At 44.7% G+C, this 19,442-nt stretch overlaps 1 protein-coding gene across 1 annotated transcript in view; it reads right to left on the bottom strand.

Moving 5' to 3' along the window:
* slc17a8 (solute carrier family 17 member 8) overlaps positions 1–19,442 on the bottom strand; it is a 70,531-nt gene that overhangs the window by 40,936 nt on the left and 10,153 nt on the right. The window contains exons 2-3 of the mRNA XM_060839211.1: positions 17,145–17,400; positions 14,127–14,245 (exon numbers count right to left, since the gene is read on the bottom strand). Of these exons, the coding sequence (XP_060695194.1) occupies positions 14,127–14,245; positions 17,145–17,400 (375 nt within the window). The remainder of the gene's footprint in view (positions 1–14,126; positions 14,246–17,144; positions 17,401–19,442) is intronic.

Here is a 19,442-nt window from a genome sequence, read left to right as displayed (position 1 = left end):
CCATCTCTGGGATGATGCTGTCTGTTCCGATTCTCTCCCACAAGATGAAATACCTTCCCTGTATCTACCATGCCAAGCCCCCTTAGAATCTTATATGTTTAAGAAGGTCATCTGTAAGACTTATACATTCGGCACACATCAGTGAAAATGTGTGTCAGACTCTCGCTAATACTAGCCAGCACATTCTGGGAATGGGTTCATTTCTGTGTTGATGGGACATCTAATGGATACCATGGGATTAATGTTAACCCAAGATAAACGAGTTTTGATTGAGTTATACTCAAGCCCAATGTATCCATTCTGCAGCTCTTACCTAACATTGATAAATTTATACCCAATTCTGAACTCCGTCAATACATAAGGGACTCATACATTGTACTGAACATAGCACCTTCCTGGACATAAACATAAGGCTTTTTCTGCCAATAAATAATTCTACTGACAACTGGACCCCAGAAGTGATATGAATTCAAATATATATGCAATGAGGTCATTACATTATGTCAGCACCTGCCCAGTTAGAGATATGGCATTAAACACAGAAGTGGAACTGGGAAATTCTAACGACCATGTCCCATTTCAGAGGGGTTTTATGGTCACTATAATTGCAGTCACACAGCACTGGGACCCCTTGTTTGGAGTCTGTAGGTCCGGCTTCAAGAGGTGTTCTCACAAGCCCCCAAGCAGATATATTAACAATATATAATGCTGATTTCTAACTAGAAAGGGGAAGTTCTGAGGGTCACCTGATTGAGATCGTGAATGTAACACAAGGGTTTGGTAAGTGAGGTCCTGAGAGGTTAGTTCTATTTTTGATAAGGTCTAATACAAAGGTTTCATTGGCGGAAGATGCTGATGAATAACTCCAATAGGGAATTCTGGAAATAATCCTTTATTCAGAGAATGGGAAGGAAGTGGAATTCACTGCCACAGGGTGTAAGATGAATTCAAAAAGCCAGGTAAGTGCATGAAGGTGAAAGGAATGGGATACGGTGATGGGGTGGGGGTTGGGGGTGAGGGGGGGCACTTCAAACAGAGCACAGATATGTGTTTGGACCATCCTGGGGGCAAATCCAGAAGCTCTCTGCTTACCAGTAGAGACCTGAGGCATGGAGACCTTCAGGTTCAACCATGACTTACATTCTCTCTCTAAAGAGAGAATGGATCTATGGTGTCTTTATCATCTTTAACCTTGGCATAAATCCAACCAAGATAAAAACAAGGACTGCAGATGCTGGAAACCAGAGTCTAGATTAGAGTGGTGCTGGAAAAGCACAGCAGGTCAGGCAGCATCCGAGGAGCAGGAAAATCTCCTTGGACGCTGCCTGACCTGCTGTGCTTTTCCGGCACCACTCTAATCTAGGCTCAGAAATCCAACCAATCCAAGTCAAGGAATTCCTACAGTGTGGAAGCAGACCATTCAACCCATTCAGTCCACACCACCTCTTTAAAGTGCATCCCACCCAGAGACTTCCCAAGGCTAATCTACCTAGCTTACATATCCTGGACAATATGGGTACTTTCCCATGGAGAAAGTGAGGTCTGCAGATGCTGGAGATCAGAGCTGAAAATGTGTTGCTGGAAAAGCGCAGCAGGTCAGGCAGCATCCAAGGAGCAGGAAATTCGACGTTTCGGGCATGAGCCCTTCTTCAGGAAGGGCTCGTGCCTGAAACATCGATTCTCCTGCTCCTTGGATGCTGCCTGACCTGCTGCGCTTTCCCAGCATCACATTTTCAGTACTTTCCCATGGTCAATCCATCTAACCTGCACATCTTTGGACTATGGAAGGAAACCAGAGCACCCGGAGGAAACCCACACAGATTCAGGGAGAATGTGCATACTCCACATGGTTGCCTGAAAGTGGGATTGAACCCAGGTCCCTGGCACTGTGAGGCAGCAGTGCTGACCACTGAGCTATTATGTCACCAGCGCAAGCAAAAATCTATCTGATGAGGTCAGTGGGGGAGTCCATTCACCATTTCTCTTGGGCATGGGCTGCTTAATCCTGGTCTCAATGAATGTGTCTTCAAAGACATTGTGGAGCCCATTAACTGTGCATTCCCTGGGCTTTCTCTGTGAGCAGTGCCATCTAGTGGCTATGGCAAGATATGCTTCACCATGTTACAGGCGTTTGCAAAAATAATCAACCTCAAATTTTAAACAATCAACGTAACTGAATAGCTCAAAAAATTCCAAAGCAGGGCAGTGTTGTTGCTGAATTCTGGATATTGAGTATAATGGATTTATAACAAACTTGCACAATTTGCATTTATATACTGCCTTTGACATGATAACATCCCGAGCTGCTCCATAGGCCTGTCATCAATCAAAGTTGATATTGAACCTCAAAAGATTTTACTACAGAATCTTGGTCAGCAGTAGGTTTTAAAGACTGTCTTACAAGAGGAGGGTGGGGGTGGGCAGAGATGTTTAGGAAGGGAATTACAGAGTTGAGAGTCCTCAGCCTCCAGAGGCAGGCGCTGATGGGGAAGGAGTTAAAAGCAGAAATAGAGGAGAGAGAATTGGAGGAGAGCTATTCATTCCGAGGGTTGTGGGGGTGGGCACAGAGAGAGGAACAAGACCCTGAGGGATTGTAAAAACAAGGATAAGGATTTTAAAATTGAGACATTGAGGTACAGATAGGTTGAGTGAGTTCATGAAAATCTGGCAGTTACTGTAAAATGTGGGGAAAAAGGAGGTTACTCACTTGAGCAGGGAGATTGAAAAAGCACAGCATGATTTAAACGGAGAATGACTGCATAATTCTGAGCTGTTCTACTGCATGAGTCACAAGATGTCAGTATAGCCCATTACCAAGAAGGCTAATAGGAAGCAGGTAGGCTGTGCTGAAAGTCCATTCCTGATGAAGGGTTTTTGCCTGAAACATCAATCCTCCTACTACTTGGATGCTGTCTGACCTGCTGTGCTTTTCCAGCACCACACTCTCGACCCTGTGCTGAGAGTAACCCATGTGATAATAGGACTAAGTGGGTGAGAATGAGTTAACATTAAAATGATAGTTGTGTTCCTCTCTCCACAGATGTTGCCAGACCTTAGATTAGATTATTAGATTAGATTTACAGTGTGGAAACAGGCCCTTCGGCCCAACAAGTCCACACCGACCCGCCGAAGCGTAACCCACCCATACCCCTACATTACCCCTTACCTAACACTATGGGCAATTTAGCATGGCCAATTCACCTGACCCGCACATCTTTGTGACTGTGGGAGGAAACCGGAGCACCCGGAGGAAACCCACGCAGACACGGGGAGAACGTGCAAACTCCACACAGTCAGTCGCCTGAGTCGGGAATTGAACCCGGGTCTACAGGCGCTGTGAGGCATCAGTGCTAACCACTGTGCCACCGTGCCACCTGTTGAGCTTATCCAGAATTCTCTGTGTTTGTTTGATTTCTAGGATCAGCAGTATTTTGCATCCAGAACCTCAACTTATATCCAGAACCTCAACCGGAGCTACAAAACTTCTCAAAACTAGTGAAGGATATAAGTATATTGGAGATGGTTCGGGGAGGTTTACTGGATCGATAACTGGAATGAGTGGTCTGTTTGATGAGGAACGGTTGGACACAATGGGCTTGTCTCCCCTGGAGTTTAGACATTGAGGCATGAACTGATTGAAGTGAATACAATCTTAACAAGTTGGATGTTTCCTCTTCTAGATGAATACAAAACTAAGGGGGCACTGTTTTCAAATTAGGGATTAGCTTGAAATGAGGAGAACTTTTTTCTGTCAGAGGGTGTGATGACTTTGAAACTGTTTTTTCAAAGGCATTCGATGTGAATACTTGTAAATTGGAGGTAGATAAATTTTCAATGGACAGAGGAATCAAGGGTCCCAGAATTGTTACTGAAGGAGGCCATTTGGCCCATCTGTGCTACACCAGTTCTAATCAGAGTTATTGAAGGGTTGATGGGAATGTGGTATCTGAAACGCAAACAGGTCAGCCGTGAGGTTAGTGAACAGCAGAGAAACCTGGTCTTTCTCTGCTCCCATATCCCCTGGCACCACTTAATTCATCAGGACCCAATACTGAGGAACCTCCATTATCCCAATATCGATTATCCGACTATCGGATTATCTGAAGATGATTTCAAGGTCCCCCAAAAACGTTACATCAAAGAGATGAGTGTATTGATTTACCTGTACTGAAGAAGATGTAAAAACACTGGCAAAACAAAGGCACACAAGCACCTCAAGCAACAGCGACTGGATATTTTTACGGTAAGGGTTGTTACACAGCCCTTTGTAAAAGTAAGGATTTTACAGTATTCCCGGCACGTTACCGGGCCATTTATTATTTTAAAAAAGGCTGAGAACGTAAACGCACACATGAGGCGGGGCTGTTGTCTGTCTATCCTGAGACTGAATTCCCAGAAACTGATACTGTCAATAGTCTTGCGATCATCGAATCAATTCGGGACCTTGTTTCATGCTGGGGTTTTATGGTAAGGGTTTAGCTCTTCTCATTTTAACCTGTAATTTGCCGACTGCAAAGATTAGTTTGTTTAAATGGCAGACCCACTAAAATTATAGATTTAAACAAATTCTTCAGTAGAGCACAGCATTAGATCAGTATGGCTTCCCCTGTTTAAGCTAAAATCGATTATCTGAATAATCAATTATCCGAACGAAACAGTGTCGGCTCATCTCGCCTGGATAATCAAGGTTCCTCTGTATAAGTCAGAGAGCACAGGGCAACTGAGATCGGAATGAGTTCTCAGTCTTTCATTCTTTATCAGCGCATTGCAGTCTGTGTCAATTGATGTGGAGCTGGAAGAGCACAGTGGGTCAGGCAGCATCCAAGGGGCAGAAGAGTCGACATTTCAGTTGAACTCAGTCCTGACAAAGGGTCCCAGCCCAAAACGTTGACTTCCCTGCTCCTCTGATGCTGCCTGACCTACTGTGCTTTTCCAGCTCCATATCTATTGACTCTGGTTTCCAGCATCTGCAGTCCTTACTGACTCATAGTCTGTGTTGATATGAGTATTCACCACACAAGTGCAAATGAGACTAAGTAACATCTACATGAGACGACTGAGAGAAACCTTAGACATCTTTCAGGCTGAACAAAACATTAACATGGGATCCTGAATTTTATAAACAGAGAGATTCCAAAATCGGGAAATGTTACGATAAATTGATTAGAATCCCTGCAGTGTGGAAACAGGCCCTTCAGCCAAACACCTCCTCACTGAACCTCCGAAGAGTAACCCACCCAGACCCATTCCCTATTTCATATTTACTCCTGACTAATAACCTACACTACGGGCAATTTAGCACGGCCAATTCACCTGACCCTCACATCCTTGGATTGTGGGAGGAAAGTGGAGCACCCAGAGGAAGCCTGCACAGACACAGGAAGAAGATGCAAACTCCACACAGACTATCACCTGAAGGTGTTTGGGAGTTTGGGAGAAGATTTGTAGCTCGGGTGCTCGTTGTTGTGGTTCTGTTCGCCGAGCTGGGAATTTGTGTTGCAGACGTTTTGTCCCCTGTCTAGGTGACATCCTCAGTGCTTGGGAGCCTCCTGTGAAGCGCTTCTGTGATCTTTCCTCCGGCATTTATAGTGATATCACAGGAGGCTCCCAAGCACTGAGGATGTTACCTAGACAGGGGACGAAACGTCTGCAACACAAATTCCCAGCTCGGCGAACAGAACCAAAACAGTCACCTGAAGCTGGAATTGAACCCAGGTCCCTGGCGTTGCAAGGCAACAGTGCTAACCACTGAATCACCATGCTCATTCCTGCACAGTACCCTTTAGGAAAGGTTCAGCGATCGTGCAGAGGGGATTCACTGGAAAGGTTTGAGGGAAGAGGGAACTGGATTGAGGTTGACCGGAGAAACTGGGGTTGGCCTGCTCCCAACAGAAAGTCGGAGGAGAGATTTGCCGGATGTGTCGACAATCATGAGGGGTTTGAACACAACTGAAAATGTGTTGCTGGAAAAGCACATCAGGTCAGGCAGCATCCAAGGAGCAGGAGAGTCAACGTTTCGGGCATGAGCCCTTCTCAGGTTTAAACACAAGTAAATAAACTCAAAATAAATAAACAAAACCTATTTCCAATGCTCGAAGGGTCAATAACTGGGGAGGGGAGGGATGGGCGAGGGGGGCCATAGATCTAAGGTGATTTCCAAAATAAAGAGGTGTCTAGAGGTAAAGCCTTTGCTAAGCAACGTTTATCTCGGATTTGGAACGGGCTTCCTGGTGGCGTGGTGAATACAGTCTCAATAGGAACCTTTAGAAGGGTAAACGTTTGTCGGCAAAATAATGGCAGAGATAGGGGGAAAGGTAAAGAATGGGAGCAGCTCTTTGAAAAGGCCAGTACAGATTTGATGAGCTGAATGGTCTTCTTTTCGCTGTATTATTCCCAGACAGTCGAAGTAAACAAATGTTAGGTGGGGCAAAGAAACATAAACAGCATGACAACAGAATAAAGTGTTAATGGGTGAAACCAACTGGCCATTTCTTATCAGCAAAGGTTAATCAGGTTGGGATTTTACTGACTGGAGTTTAGAAAAATGAGAGGTGATCTCACTGAGACATATCAGATTCTCAAGGGGCTTGACAGGGTCAATGCTGAGAGGATGTCTCTCCTCCTGGGCGAGTTTAGGACCAGAGGGCAGAGTCCAGAATAAAGGGACACCAATTTAAGGCTGAGATGAGGAGGAATGTCCTCTCTCAGAGAGTTGTGAGTCTTTGGAACTCCCTCCCACAGAGAGCTGCGGGGGCAGAGTCCTTGTCTACGTTTAAGGCTGAGACAGCGAGATTCCTGATCAGTTGGGGAATCACGGGTTACAGGGAAAGGGCAGGAGAGTGGACATGAGGAATGTTGGATCAGCCACGATCCTACTGAGTGGTGGAGCAGGCCCGAGGGACTGAATAGCCTACTCCTGTTCCTGTTTCTGATGGTCTTATGGCCTAATGGGGTCAGTTTCAGAATTACTTGCTCGCGAAAGCACAAATTATTAAAACCCAGCAGTGAGGTAGAAACAGCAATCAAAAAGGCGAGTGGAATATTGAGCTTCACCCCAAGGCATCTACGCTGTGAAGCTGGGAAAGTGCTTGGACGTTAGTGTGACTGGAAGTGTGTTTCCAGTGTGGCTCTGTACAGCTTGCTGCTTGTGGTGTATCTGAATGCTTCGGACTGAACTGTCTCAGAACCACAACATTACAACAGTGCAGAGGGAGGCTATTTGGCCCATCGTGCTGGCACATACTCTATCCAATCTGCTGTCATTTCCCCATATCCCTGCACACCATTACTACCCAAAAAAAACCTATTGCCTCTTGAATGCTTCAACGGAACCAGCCTCCAGCACATTCCCAGGCTGTGCATCACAGACCCTAGCGACTCGCTGGGTGAGAAAGTTTTCTTTGTCCCATCACTTTAAATCCACACCCTCTTGTTCTTGTTTATTTTACAAGTGGACACAGCCGTTCCCTGTCTACTCTGTAGTATCTACAACCTACATAAAACGTAGGGGCTCCGATGAAGAAGTTCCCAGATGATGTAGAATCAGTAAATAGTGAGGACAACAGCTGTGCACTGCAGGAGGATAACACAGACTTGCTGACTGGACAGAGCTGTGGCAAACACAGTTCAGCCTGGAACGGTGTGAGGGGACGCTCTTGGAGGGACGGGGGGCGTCAACAACACTCTGAATAACGGGATCCTGGAATGTACTGAAGGTCAGAGGGACTTTATTGGAGCAAACTACTGCAGATGCTAGAAGTTGATCTGAAACCAACAATGTTGAAGATTGCAGCAGGTAAGGCAGTATCCGTGGAGAAAAAGCAAGCTAATGTTTCAAGTCTAGGTGTGTCTTCATTAGAGCTAATGTGGCCACGTCTGTCCCCATGGATGCTGCCTGAACCACTGCGATCTGCAGCACCTTTTGCTTTCAGATCAGAAGGGCTTTGATGTGCGCAACCTCTGATCCCTGAATATATCAGGACTGGCAGATAAGGTGGTTACAGACACATATGGGAAACTCTATTAGCTCAGGAGTCGAATACAAGATCAAGGAGTCTATGTTTGAACTGTGTAAAATGCTGGTAAGAGTGCATCTGGAATCCTGTGTGCAGTTCTGGCCAGCACATTACCACTCTAATCTAGACATTACAGGATGGATGTTACTGCACTGGAGAGAGTGCAGAGGAGATTTACCAGGACACTCCCCGGGCTGGAGAATCTGAGCAACAAGGAAAGATTGGAGACTCTGGGGTAGTTTCTCTTGGGGAAGTGACGGTTGAGAGAGGGCCTGATTGAGGTGTATATAATTAAGAGGGAAGGCACATGTCACATTAGTGAAGGAACCAATCTTCAGTCCACAGACACTCCTGAGTCTCGCCACCAATCTCTCGTGTTGCTTCCATCTGAATTCATTGACTTTTCTCTCCGCTGATTTGCTGATCATTTCTAACCTTTTGTGGGTTTTAATTTGCACATTTTGGAAAATTTACCTCAGCCTGCACATGTAGAGCTTCAGGACATCCCAAGATTATTTGCAAGTTCTGCATTGTTTGAAGTGACCTAGAATAGCAGCTGAATATTGCCTAATCTGATATTGTGAGTACAGTTGAAACAGCATAAATAATTAACTGTACTGACTGCGCGTCTCACTCTCTCGCAGATCTCATTACAATGGATGTATCACTTGACAAAGAAAAACCACTGTTAATAAATTATCCCTGTGCACGCGTGCAGATATTTCCTCTCCTCTTTGTGTGTGTGTGTGTGCACAAGAATGTGCCTTTAAAATTTAATCCATTTGCCAACAATAGCCTGCACCGTAAAACCTTAAGAGCTAATATCATGTTTTGCCATCCCCTCTACATGTCAGGGACTAAAATAAGTAATGCGATATATTTTACAGTGAAATATGCGATCAGACGCAAAAGGCTTTCATGTTTTCACAGATTGTTTATTGGTTTGGAGGAAAATGATGTCTTTTCTACACGACAGCTGGAGAGATTTTTCTTCAGTGTCTGTATTATCAGAGATGGAGCACAGACTCACTCAAATTCACGAGGCTGTGAATTCTTACTCTATAATAAAACCGATTATGAGAGCACAAGGTGAATTTCCAATCTGAAAGCACCACTCCTATGACTTGGGCTGATAAAAGTGGCTGAGCTTATGAGCAAGAAACAAGAGTAGGTCATTCGGCCCTTCAAGCCTGTTCAATCAGATCGTGGTTGATTGGATCTTGACCTCAACTCTACATACATGCACAGCCCTGATATTCTTTCACCTCTCTGAGCCCCTTTATCACTATGAATCTATCTGCCTCTGTCTTAAAAATATTGAAAGATTCTTTACCCACTATCTTTTGAGGAAGGCCACGATGTGGAGGTGCCGCTGTTGAATTGGGGTGGACAAGGTCAGAGGTCACACGACACCAGGTTATAGTCCAACAGGTTTATTTGAAACCACAAGCTTTCAGAATCTTCACCAGTCGAAGGAGCAACGCCCCACAAGCTTGTGGTTTCAAATAAACCTGTTGGACTATAACCTGGTGTTGTGTGACCTCTGACCTTGAGGAAGGATTTTCTAAAAATTCACAACCCTCTGAGGCAAGTTTCCTCATCTCTGTTTTACAACACAGCTGACACTCTGAGGGAGTGCTGCACTGTTGCCTACCATTTCAACCAAGGTGCTCTGTGCCTCCCCCAACTGTATTTACTATTTACAGACACCATTTTGAGGAAGGATAGAAAAGTTTTACCCACACTCTAATTAATATTTACCATTCAATTAACACTACTCAAAGTCAGACAAAGTGTTCATTCGCATGGTTTGTGGGATTATGCCACATTGACCTTCACATGGGAACGAGGAGCCAGAGTTCACAGGATGTGGGCATCACTTATCACCCAGTTAGATGTCAACCACATTACAGTGGGTCTGGAGTCACATGTAGACCAGACCAGGTAAAGATGGCAGCTTTCTTCCCTAACAGACATTAGTGAACCAGATGGGTTATTTTCCTGATAATCAGCAATGGATTTATGGTCATCATTAGACTCTTCATCCAATTTTTTTTAACTTGAATTCATCTATCTGCTGTGGTAGGATTTGAACCCAGGCCCCTAGAACATTCCTTGGGTTTCTAGATTAACAGTCCAGTGATAATACCAGTAAGCTATTGCCTCCGTAGTTCAGCCCTTTGAGTTTGCACCACCATTTAACATGGTCATGGCTGATCTTGTCCTGGCCTTAATTCCACCTTCTTGCATTTTCCCCATCACCTTTTATCCTGCTTTACTTCAGAAATATACCTATTTCTTTCTTGTACCTTTGGGTTGAATCTGCCTCCCCTGTGCTCTGGAGCAGTGGGTTCCACAGATTCACAACCCCCTGAGGGAAGTAGGTTCTCCATATCTCAGTATGGAACCTAATTCCTCTCACTCTATATTTAATACCTCTTGTTCAAGACTGTCCCATAGGGGAAACATCTGTTCAACGTTCATCTTATGAATCCCCTGTAGCGTTTGATATACCTCAGTCAGATCGCCCTTATTCTTCTGAACCCCAGTGAGTACAAGCCACAGCTGTTCAACCGCTCCTCATACCACAGCCCTTTCATCCCTGGAATCAACCTTGTGAACCTCCTCTGAACTGTCTCCAGGCCCACCACATCCTCCCTCAAGTTAGGAGACCAATACTGGACTCCTGATGTAGTCTCACCAACACCTTATATAATTGTAACAACTCTTCCTTACTCCTCTAATCATGTCCTTTTGTAATAAATGCTTGTCTTTTCTTGCTAATATTTTGGAGTCTTCAATCAGATCACCCCTTAACCTTTAAATTCTAGAGAAAACAGGCCTAATTTTTATCATCTCTCCTCATAATTTAACCCCTGAAGTCAAACTTTCATTCTTGTAAATCCACATTGTACTCCCTCCAAGATAGATATATCCGCCCTAAGGTGTGGTGCCCAGATCTACTCTCAGTGTTCTCTTTCTCTCACACAGGTAATATTCATCGTGGAAGAAGCGCAGAACTTTGTCATTGCAGATGTTAATTTGATTTTGCTGTAACATTCAGTTGGTGCCATGCTTGAACTGAGATTTGAATGGAATAGTAGACACTTCCTGATGAAGGGCTTATGCCCGAAACATCGATTCTCCTGCTCCTCGGATGCTGCCTGACCTGCTGTGTTTTTCCACACTCTCAACTTCCTCAACCACTGAAATGGCATCCACCAAAGAGGCAAAATCTCATCAAGAGGGAAAGAGTTCGAGGAAACTCTCCTCCAACCCCAACAGATAATCAAAACATATGGTCATGGAGCAATAGAGCATAGAAAGGCCCTTCAGCCCACCATATCTGTGCTGACCATCAAATACCAATCTATACTAATCCCATTGACCTGCACATGGTCCAGATCTGACCGTGCCCTGGCATTTTAAGTATTCGTCCAGATGCTGCCTCCATCACCTTCTCAGGTAGACAACATGAGCAATAACTTGACAGTGATTGGGTGATCAGATAGTCATTTAGTTGCACAGAACTTGAGTAACTCATCTCAGTCGAAATTGGTGCCCCTTTATTCAGAGACTGTGTCCCTGCTCCTAGACCCTCCCAGGAGGGGAAACATCCTCTCAGCATTGACCCTGTCAAGCCCCAATGAGATTACCTCTCATTCTTCTGAACTCCAGTGAGTACAGTCCCAACCTGTTCATTCTTTGTTCGTAAGACAATCCCTCCATCCCAGGGATCATCCTTGTAAAATTTCTCTGAACTGCCTCCAACAAATTGAAACAAAATGGGTAGACAATGACCAAGTGGCTTTATTGCTAGACTGTTAATCCATAGACCCAGTAACATCTAGGGTCCCAGGTTCTAATCCCACCATGGCAGATGGTGGAATTTGAATTTATTTTTTTTAAACCTGGAATTAAGAGTCTAACAATGACCATGAATCAATTGCTGGAAAAATCCATCTGGTTCACTATTACACTTCAGGGAAGGAAACTGCCATCCTTACCTGGTCTGGCCTACATGTGACTCCAGACCCACAGCAATGTGGCTGACTCTTAATTGCTGTCTGGGTAATTAGGGATGGACAATAAATGCTGGCCCACCCAGTGACGCCCTCATCATGTGAATGAACAATAAAAACCAGTTCCTTAAATATTGAAGGCATGGTTAGCAAGTTTGCAAATCACACCAAAATGGGTGGCATAGTAGACAGTGAAGCAGGTTTTCTAAAATTACAAAGGGATCTTGATCAAATGGATCAATGGGCTGGAAAATGGCAGATGGAGTGCAATCTGGATAAATGCGAGGTATTGCATTTTGGTAAAATTAACAGGGGTAGGGCTTATACAATTAATAGTAGGGCTTTGGGTAGTGGTGTAGAACAGAGGGACCTGGGGTTCAGGCACATAATTCTTTGGAAGTTTGCGTCACATATAGACAGGGTGGTTAAAAAGGTGTTTGGCATGCTTGCCTTCATTGCTCAGTGCTTTGAGTACAGCAGTTGAGACGTCATGTTGGGGTTGTACAGGACATTGGTGAGGCCTCTTCTGGAATATTGTTCTGGTCGCCCAGTTATACGAAGGATATTATTAAGCTCAGACAAGATTGACCAGGATGTTGTTGGGTTTGGAAGGTTTGAGTTAGAAAGAAAGTCTGGATTTTTTTCACTGGAGTGTAGGAGGTTGTGAGGTAACTTGATAGAGGTTTATAAAATAGTTGAGGGGGGTATAGATAGAGTTAACGGTAGTTATCTTTTCCCTAGGGTGGGAGATTTCAAGACCACGGGGCACATTTTTAAGGTGAGAGGAGAGAGATTTAAAAAAGACATGAGGGACAATTTTTTTTTACATAGAAGTTTGTTCGTGTGTGGAATAAATTTCCTGAGGAAGTGGTGGATATGGGTGCAATTAGAATATTTAAAAGAGATTTGGACAAGTTCATAAATAGGACAAGTTTGAAGTGCTATAATCCAGGAGGAGGCAGATGGGACTAGTTTAGTTTGAGAATATGTTTGGCATGGACTGGTTGGACTAAAGGGTCTGTTTCCGTGCTGTATGATACTACCTGCATCAAAACAGCTCACAGCGCTCTAGATGTGGTCATGATGGGAACTGTATAAATGCAAATTGTTTTTACTCAGATGTGCCATGAATTGTGCTATTTTCAGCCCTGAACTTATTACCCATCAAAATGAATGATCAAAGGTCACAGCACAGGAGACCATTTGGCCCTTTGACTCTCTCCTAGCTTTCTGCAAGCACAATCTAATAATTCCAACTCATTAAATTTCATAACGTATGTCACGGGGGAGAAACTGACAGTGAGGGGCTAAGATGGGGAGAAACATCTTTGCTTTGCCTTTGGAATTCTATGCACATCGGTGGGTTGTGAATGTTCAGTGATTGAATGCTTCAAGCCTGGGACTAATGGATGTTTGGACATTCTGAAAAGCCCAAGATATTTTTAGTTGATCATTTATGTGGGCGTTGCTGGTTGAGCCAGAATTTGAAATTGTTGTCCATCCTGAATTGCCCTTCAATCCCAACATGTGGGTCTGGAGCCACATGTAGACCAGACCAGGTAAGGATGGCAGATTTCCTTCCCTGAAGGACATTAGTGAACCAGCTGAAGTTTTATGACATAAAGGTTCAATGGTTATTGTTAGACTTTCAATTCCAATTTTTAAATTTAATTCAAATTCCACCATCTGGCTGCAATGGGATATAAACCTGGGAATTTTGAATATTATTGGTGTCTCTGGATTACTAGAGCAGGAACAATGCTCCTTTACCAAGGGATGAGAATGACACAGGGTAGCAGAGATGAGGTGGATCAATCATGTCCTGATTGGATGACAGAACAGGTTCGAGGGGCTTGGATTAGGGTGGTGCTGGAAGGGCACAGCAGGTCAGGCAGCATTCAGGGGGCAAAAAAAAAGGGCTTTTGCCCAAAATGTTGATTTTCCTGCTCCTCGGATGCTGCCTAACCTGCTGTGCTTTTCCAGCAACACTCTAATCCAGACTTGGGTTTCCAGCATCTGCAGTCCTCGTTTTTACCAGATTCGAGGGACCGAAAGGCCTATTGAGTTCTTTAGTGCTTAAAGTTCTTACCTGTTTGCAGCAAACTTATTAGAGATAAAGCCCCCTGGGATTTGAGTCACAATATAACCCCAGAAAAAGGAGCCGTGAATCAGCCCCACTGTCTCAGGATTCCAGTTGAATTGAGGTTTCTGGAACGAGAGAGAGCAGAATGAGAGAGAATTACTGTGGCCCTTGTCAAATCAGCTCACAATATTATTCTATTTAATTAGATCATCGTTTGAAGCAGGCTTTTTGTCGGCGTAATCTACAGCAGAACCAAAGAGCTTCATTTCGCCATCAAACAGCTGCTCATCCACAGCCTCTTCTAGTTAAAACACAACAACTCCCAACAGGCATCCTGTAATTCCTCCAACATTTCAGCAAATCTCATTAAAGCTAAAGTAAATGAATTAAAGATTTAGCCAACTTGAAAGCGGTGCTGCCAATCCTATTCCTGTCCATTTCAGTTTACACACACACCTGGGCATAAATATTTGGGATTTCGCAGGATGGGGGGGTGGGGGGGGAGATGGTTTTAATGTCTCTGAATGTCTGCAAGCGTGTGGTGAGATAATATGCCTGTTTTCTCATATTTACTGCATGACAGAGTCCCCCTTTGTGAAATCACTATTACAGGGTACAAATTAGATTGCCTGAATCACTTCCTACACATGTTACATCGAGAATGAGTTCAGATATCCTCCAGAAACAACCTGTCAAAGATATTTAATTCCCTTTTTCTTAATTTGTTCTGCAGATGAGATCCAGACCAGCATTAAATGCCCATCGCTAATTCCCTTGTGAAGGTGATGGTGAGCTTCAAGTGTAACATCATAGACCCTTCGCCCCGTGTCTAGTAACTGCACCCAGAGGGGCATCCAGGATATTGATGCAACAACAGGGAATGTAATGCCAAGTCTGATGGTGGGTGACTTAGCAAAGCAGAAAATAGAGGCAGGAATAGGCCATTCAGCCCATCAAGGCTGCTTTTCCATTCAAGGTGATCATAGCTCACTTCCCAACATCTCTAGAAATATAGAAACACTATAATTATCGAAGGGAAACTTGCAGATGGTTGGATTCTCGGACACTTGCTGAGCTTGTTTCTATTCTGGGTGTGGGCTGGGGAAGGATATGAGTGAGTAGGAACCTTCTTCAAGCAGTGAGAACCTTTGTCTCCATCATCCCTCAGAGTGCTCTGAGTCTTCCCTCCCTGAAAGACAATGGTAGATCTTTGATGACCAAGGGGTTGAAAGATGATCTGAGGTATGTAGGAATGTAGAGTTGAGGTTAAAATCAGATCAGCCCTGATTTTATTGAATCACGGAGTAGACTCAAAGGGCAAAGTGGGTCTACACTTGATCCTTGTCAAAAAGCATGGTGCTGGCAAAGCACAGCTGGTCAGGCAGCAGCCGAGGGGGGGGAGAGGCGATGATTCGAGCATGAGCTCTTCATCAGGAATGTTCAAAATGTCGACTCCTGCTCCTCAGGTGCTGCCTGGTGTGCTGTGCGTTTCCAGCGCCACCCATTCTGACTCTGATCCCCAGCGTCTGCAGTCCTCACTATCTCCTGTGTTTTTCCTTGTTTGTATGACACAGCCAGCCATGTCCTCAAGGCCCAGAGCATTGAACTCAATTTCCCAACCCACTGGAAGTTTTGTGAGGTGTTCTTAGAAGTGTTGTTGTTCCATTGCCACAGGTATAGCAAGGGTGTGATGGTTTAGTGGGTAAATCGCTGGGCTAGTAGTCTAAGGATCTGAGTTCAAACCCCACTAGACCTCCAAGGAATTCTAAACTTAATGTACTACCATAACTAAAAAGTGAACAATATAGGAGGTTGTTAAAAGCCATCCGTTACTGTCCTCTTCAGCAAACCTGTCATCCTTACCCACTGTGACTCTCAAAGCACAGCAAGGTGGTTAATTCTTAACTGCTCTCTGAAATGTCTGAGAATCAAGATTAATTCTTCATACAAATCTCTGCTAATGTTAGTTTATCTCAGCAAATCCCTCTTTTCATTTCTCCTCCATGTACTTATCTCACTTCCTCTTAAATGTATCCTTGACTTCGAGAGTCAAAGGAACGTCAGTCTCGCTGAGAGAAGGGGACGGGTGTAGCCGCAGGGAATCTCTAGCTGGAGTTGTGGGGGCACACTTTAAAATTCAGGGGTCTCCCAATTAAACTTTTATCTCTCAGAGGGTCACGAGTCTTTGGAAAGGCCTGCAAGGAAAAGGTGGTGGAAAGCTTCAGACCATAAGACCGTGAGATATAAGAGCATAAGTAGGCCATTCAGCCCATCAGTCTGCTCCAGCATTCAACGAGGTCACGGCTGATCTGATCATTATCAACTCCACTCTCTTGCTTTATCCTTGTAACTCTTACTACCTCAGCCTTGGATATACTTAATGACCCACCACCCCCTCTGGCTCTCTGCTGTAAAGATTCTCACAGATTCACTACCCTATCAGAGAACTAATTCCTCCTCATTTCTGTCTTAAATGGCCAATCTCCCATTCTGAAATTATACTCTCTCGGGTTTTGATAAGGCAGTGCTGGTGATTATCTTGTTAATCAAGGGGGTGAAAGGTTGTCAGGGTTGGTGGGAATAAGAGGACCTTATTGAATGGGGGGAGGGGGTGTTGAATGATCTATTCCTGCTCCTTGTTGGTAGCTGATCTGCTCTGGTAACTCTGGATGACTCTTCAATCTGTGAGAAGGATGTCTCTTTGTCCCTCAGTTGGGGGTGCCATCAATCAGAGGGATGTGAAACAAATTCAATGACACAAAGAACTCCTGCCCAGCACCTGTCTGAGGATCCACAGACACTGACTGAAGGGTAAGGCTCCTCCAGACAGAAACATGGCCTAATCCAGAAAACAATGATTCCCTGATTTCCCACTCTTCTCCCTTTGCTGGCTACAGTGGCAGCTCTCCAGCACCTTCTTAAGGCCACTTCAGGAGGACAATGAATGTGGGACTAGTCAGCAGCGCCCACATCTTGCGAATAAATGGATAGATAAAAGGAGAGCTCAGTTTGTACAGCACCTACCTCAATCTCGGCCTTGCCGTTCACGTAGACTGTGTTGTTGTTGACCATTTCCACGATTGCCACGCCCAGGTTGCACCGGATGCCGAAGGAGATGCAGAATCCGAGTCCACTCATGATGGCAATGATATATCGCTTGGGCATTCCGAAGCAGTAGCAGTCACACAATGGCTGCTTCAGGACCACCCTCTTCACCGGCTGGCCATCTTCATTCAACTCAATGTCTTCCTCTTTCTCCACATTTGTGCCATCCACAGCTCTACGGGGGGTGGGGAGAGGGGAGTCGTAGAGAGTCATAGAGTCATACAGCACGCAAACAGATCCTTTGGTCCAACTGGTCCATGCTGACCAGGTTTCTTAAACTGAACTAGCCCCATTTCCCTGCGTTTGGCCTATATCCCTCCAAACCCTTCCTATTCATGTACCCATCCAGATGCCTTTTAAATGTTATAATTGTACCAGCCTCCGCCACTTCCTCTGGCAGCTCGTTCCCTACATGCACCACTCTCTGCTTGAAAAAAGTTGATCCTCTTTCCCCTCTCACCTTAAACCTCCCCTACTCTAGGGAAAAGGCCAATGCCCCACTTGATTTAATAAACCTTTACAAGGTCATCCTACAGCCCCTGATGGTCCAGGGATGAAAGTCCCAGCTTATCCAGTCTCCCCCTATAACTCAAACCCTTCAGTCTCGGTAACATCCTTGTAACTCCTTTTTGCACCCCCCTCCAGTTTAATAACTTCCTTCCTGTAGCAGGGCGACCAGAACCGGACATAGTACTCCAAACGGTGAGAGGGATGAGAGAGATCACAAACCTTTGAAATGTCAGCACATCTATAGGGAGGAGACAGTGGCATTGTGGGAATACCACACAGAAGGAGGTCATTCAGCCCCTCTTATGAAGGAGGCAGTGTCATAGTGGCCATGTCACTGGACTAGTCATCCAGAACCCAGGGTTAATCCCCGGAAGTCATGGGTTCAAATCCCATCATGGCAGATGGGAAACCTTCAATTCCATTAATAAATTTGAAATTGGAAACTCATCTGGGTAATGGTCATCAATTGTAAGAAAGACCCAGCCGGTTCACTAAAATCCTTTAGGGAAAGAAATCTGCTGTTCTGGCCTACACGTGACTCCAGACCCACGGTAATGTGACTGATTCTTAACTGCTCCCTACAACAGCTGAGCAAAGCACTCTGTTCAAGAGCAAAAGTGCCAGCCATTGTCAATGACATGGTCATTCTGTGAAAGAATGAATTAAATGATGGAAAATTTCACATTGTGAAGATGGAAGTCTTCCTGTGTATGAAGAAATGAGAGGCAGCTTGCAAAGAAATATCTCGATTTGCTCCCACAAATGTCTTAAGCTGGTCTTTCCATGGAATTCTAATTTGTTCAATAATGTAACTGTCCAGTACGATACGTGATACAGTCGTTAGGATGTGGCTTTGGAAACTGTAATGACACACTGGACTAAAGTGGGTTTGTGATATCACCTCGGCGACAGTGAGGACTGCAGATGCTGGAGTTATCAGAGTCGAGAGTATGGTGCTGGAAAAGCACAGCAGGTCAGGCAGCATCAGAGAAGCAGGGAAATTGATGTTTCGGGAAAAAGCCCTTCATCTGGAATCCTGATTCTCTTGCTCCTCAGATGCTGCCTGATCTGCTGTGCTTTTCCAGCACCACACTCTCGACTCTGGAATATCACCTGCACAGCTCCTGAGACAATGTGAAGGGGATCTTCTTGCCCAGCGCTGTTGATAAACTCTCCGTGAAGTCATGTTCAAGCCGCCCTTTGGCCCATCATATCTATGCTGACCACAAACTACACTAATCCCATTGACCTGCACTTGCTCCATTGCCCACTGTGCTCTGGCAGTTTAATTGCTCATCAGATGCTGCTTCAATGTTATGACAGTATCTGCCTTCACCACCCTCTCAAGCAGCATGGTCCATGTTACTACCACCCTCTGGGTGGAAAACCTTTCTCCTCTAAACCACTTGCTTATCACCTTATACTTACGCCTCTGATCTTAGACATATCTGCCATGGGGAACAGATTCTCATGATCAAACCTATCTAGGCCTACTTCAATCAGATTCTCCCCTCAGCCTTTGTTCCTCAGTACTCTCTAGGAACCAACAATTGTGTGTATAAGCCCTTCCTTTAGTCAGAGTGGGACCATTCAGCGCAACCATTTTGGCGTGAGTGATTTGGCGTGGCTGGTTTGGCGCAGACCCATTTAGGCGCAGAACTGTTTTGTAGTTATTCAATAGTTTGTAGTTATTATTAAACTAAAATA

Source organism: Hemiscyllium ocellatum, chromosome 19 (genome assembly GCF_020745735.1).
Source record: "Hemiscyllium ocellatum isolate sHemOce1 chromosome 19, sHemOce1.pat.X.cur, whole genome shotgun sequence".
NCBI lineage: Eukaryota > Metazoa > Chordata > Chondrichthyes > Orectolobiformes > Hemiscylliidae > Hemiscyllium > Hemiscyllium ocellatum.
This window is presented reverse-complemented; position numbering and strand designations above follow the sequence as displayed.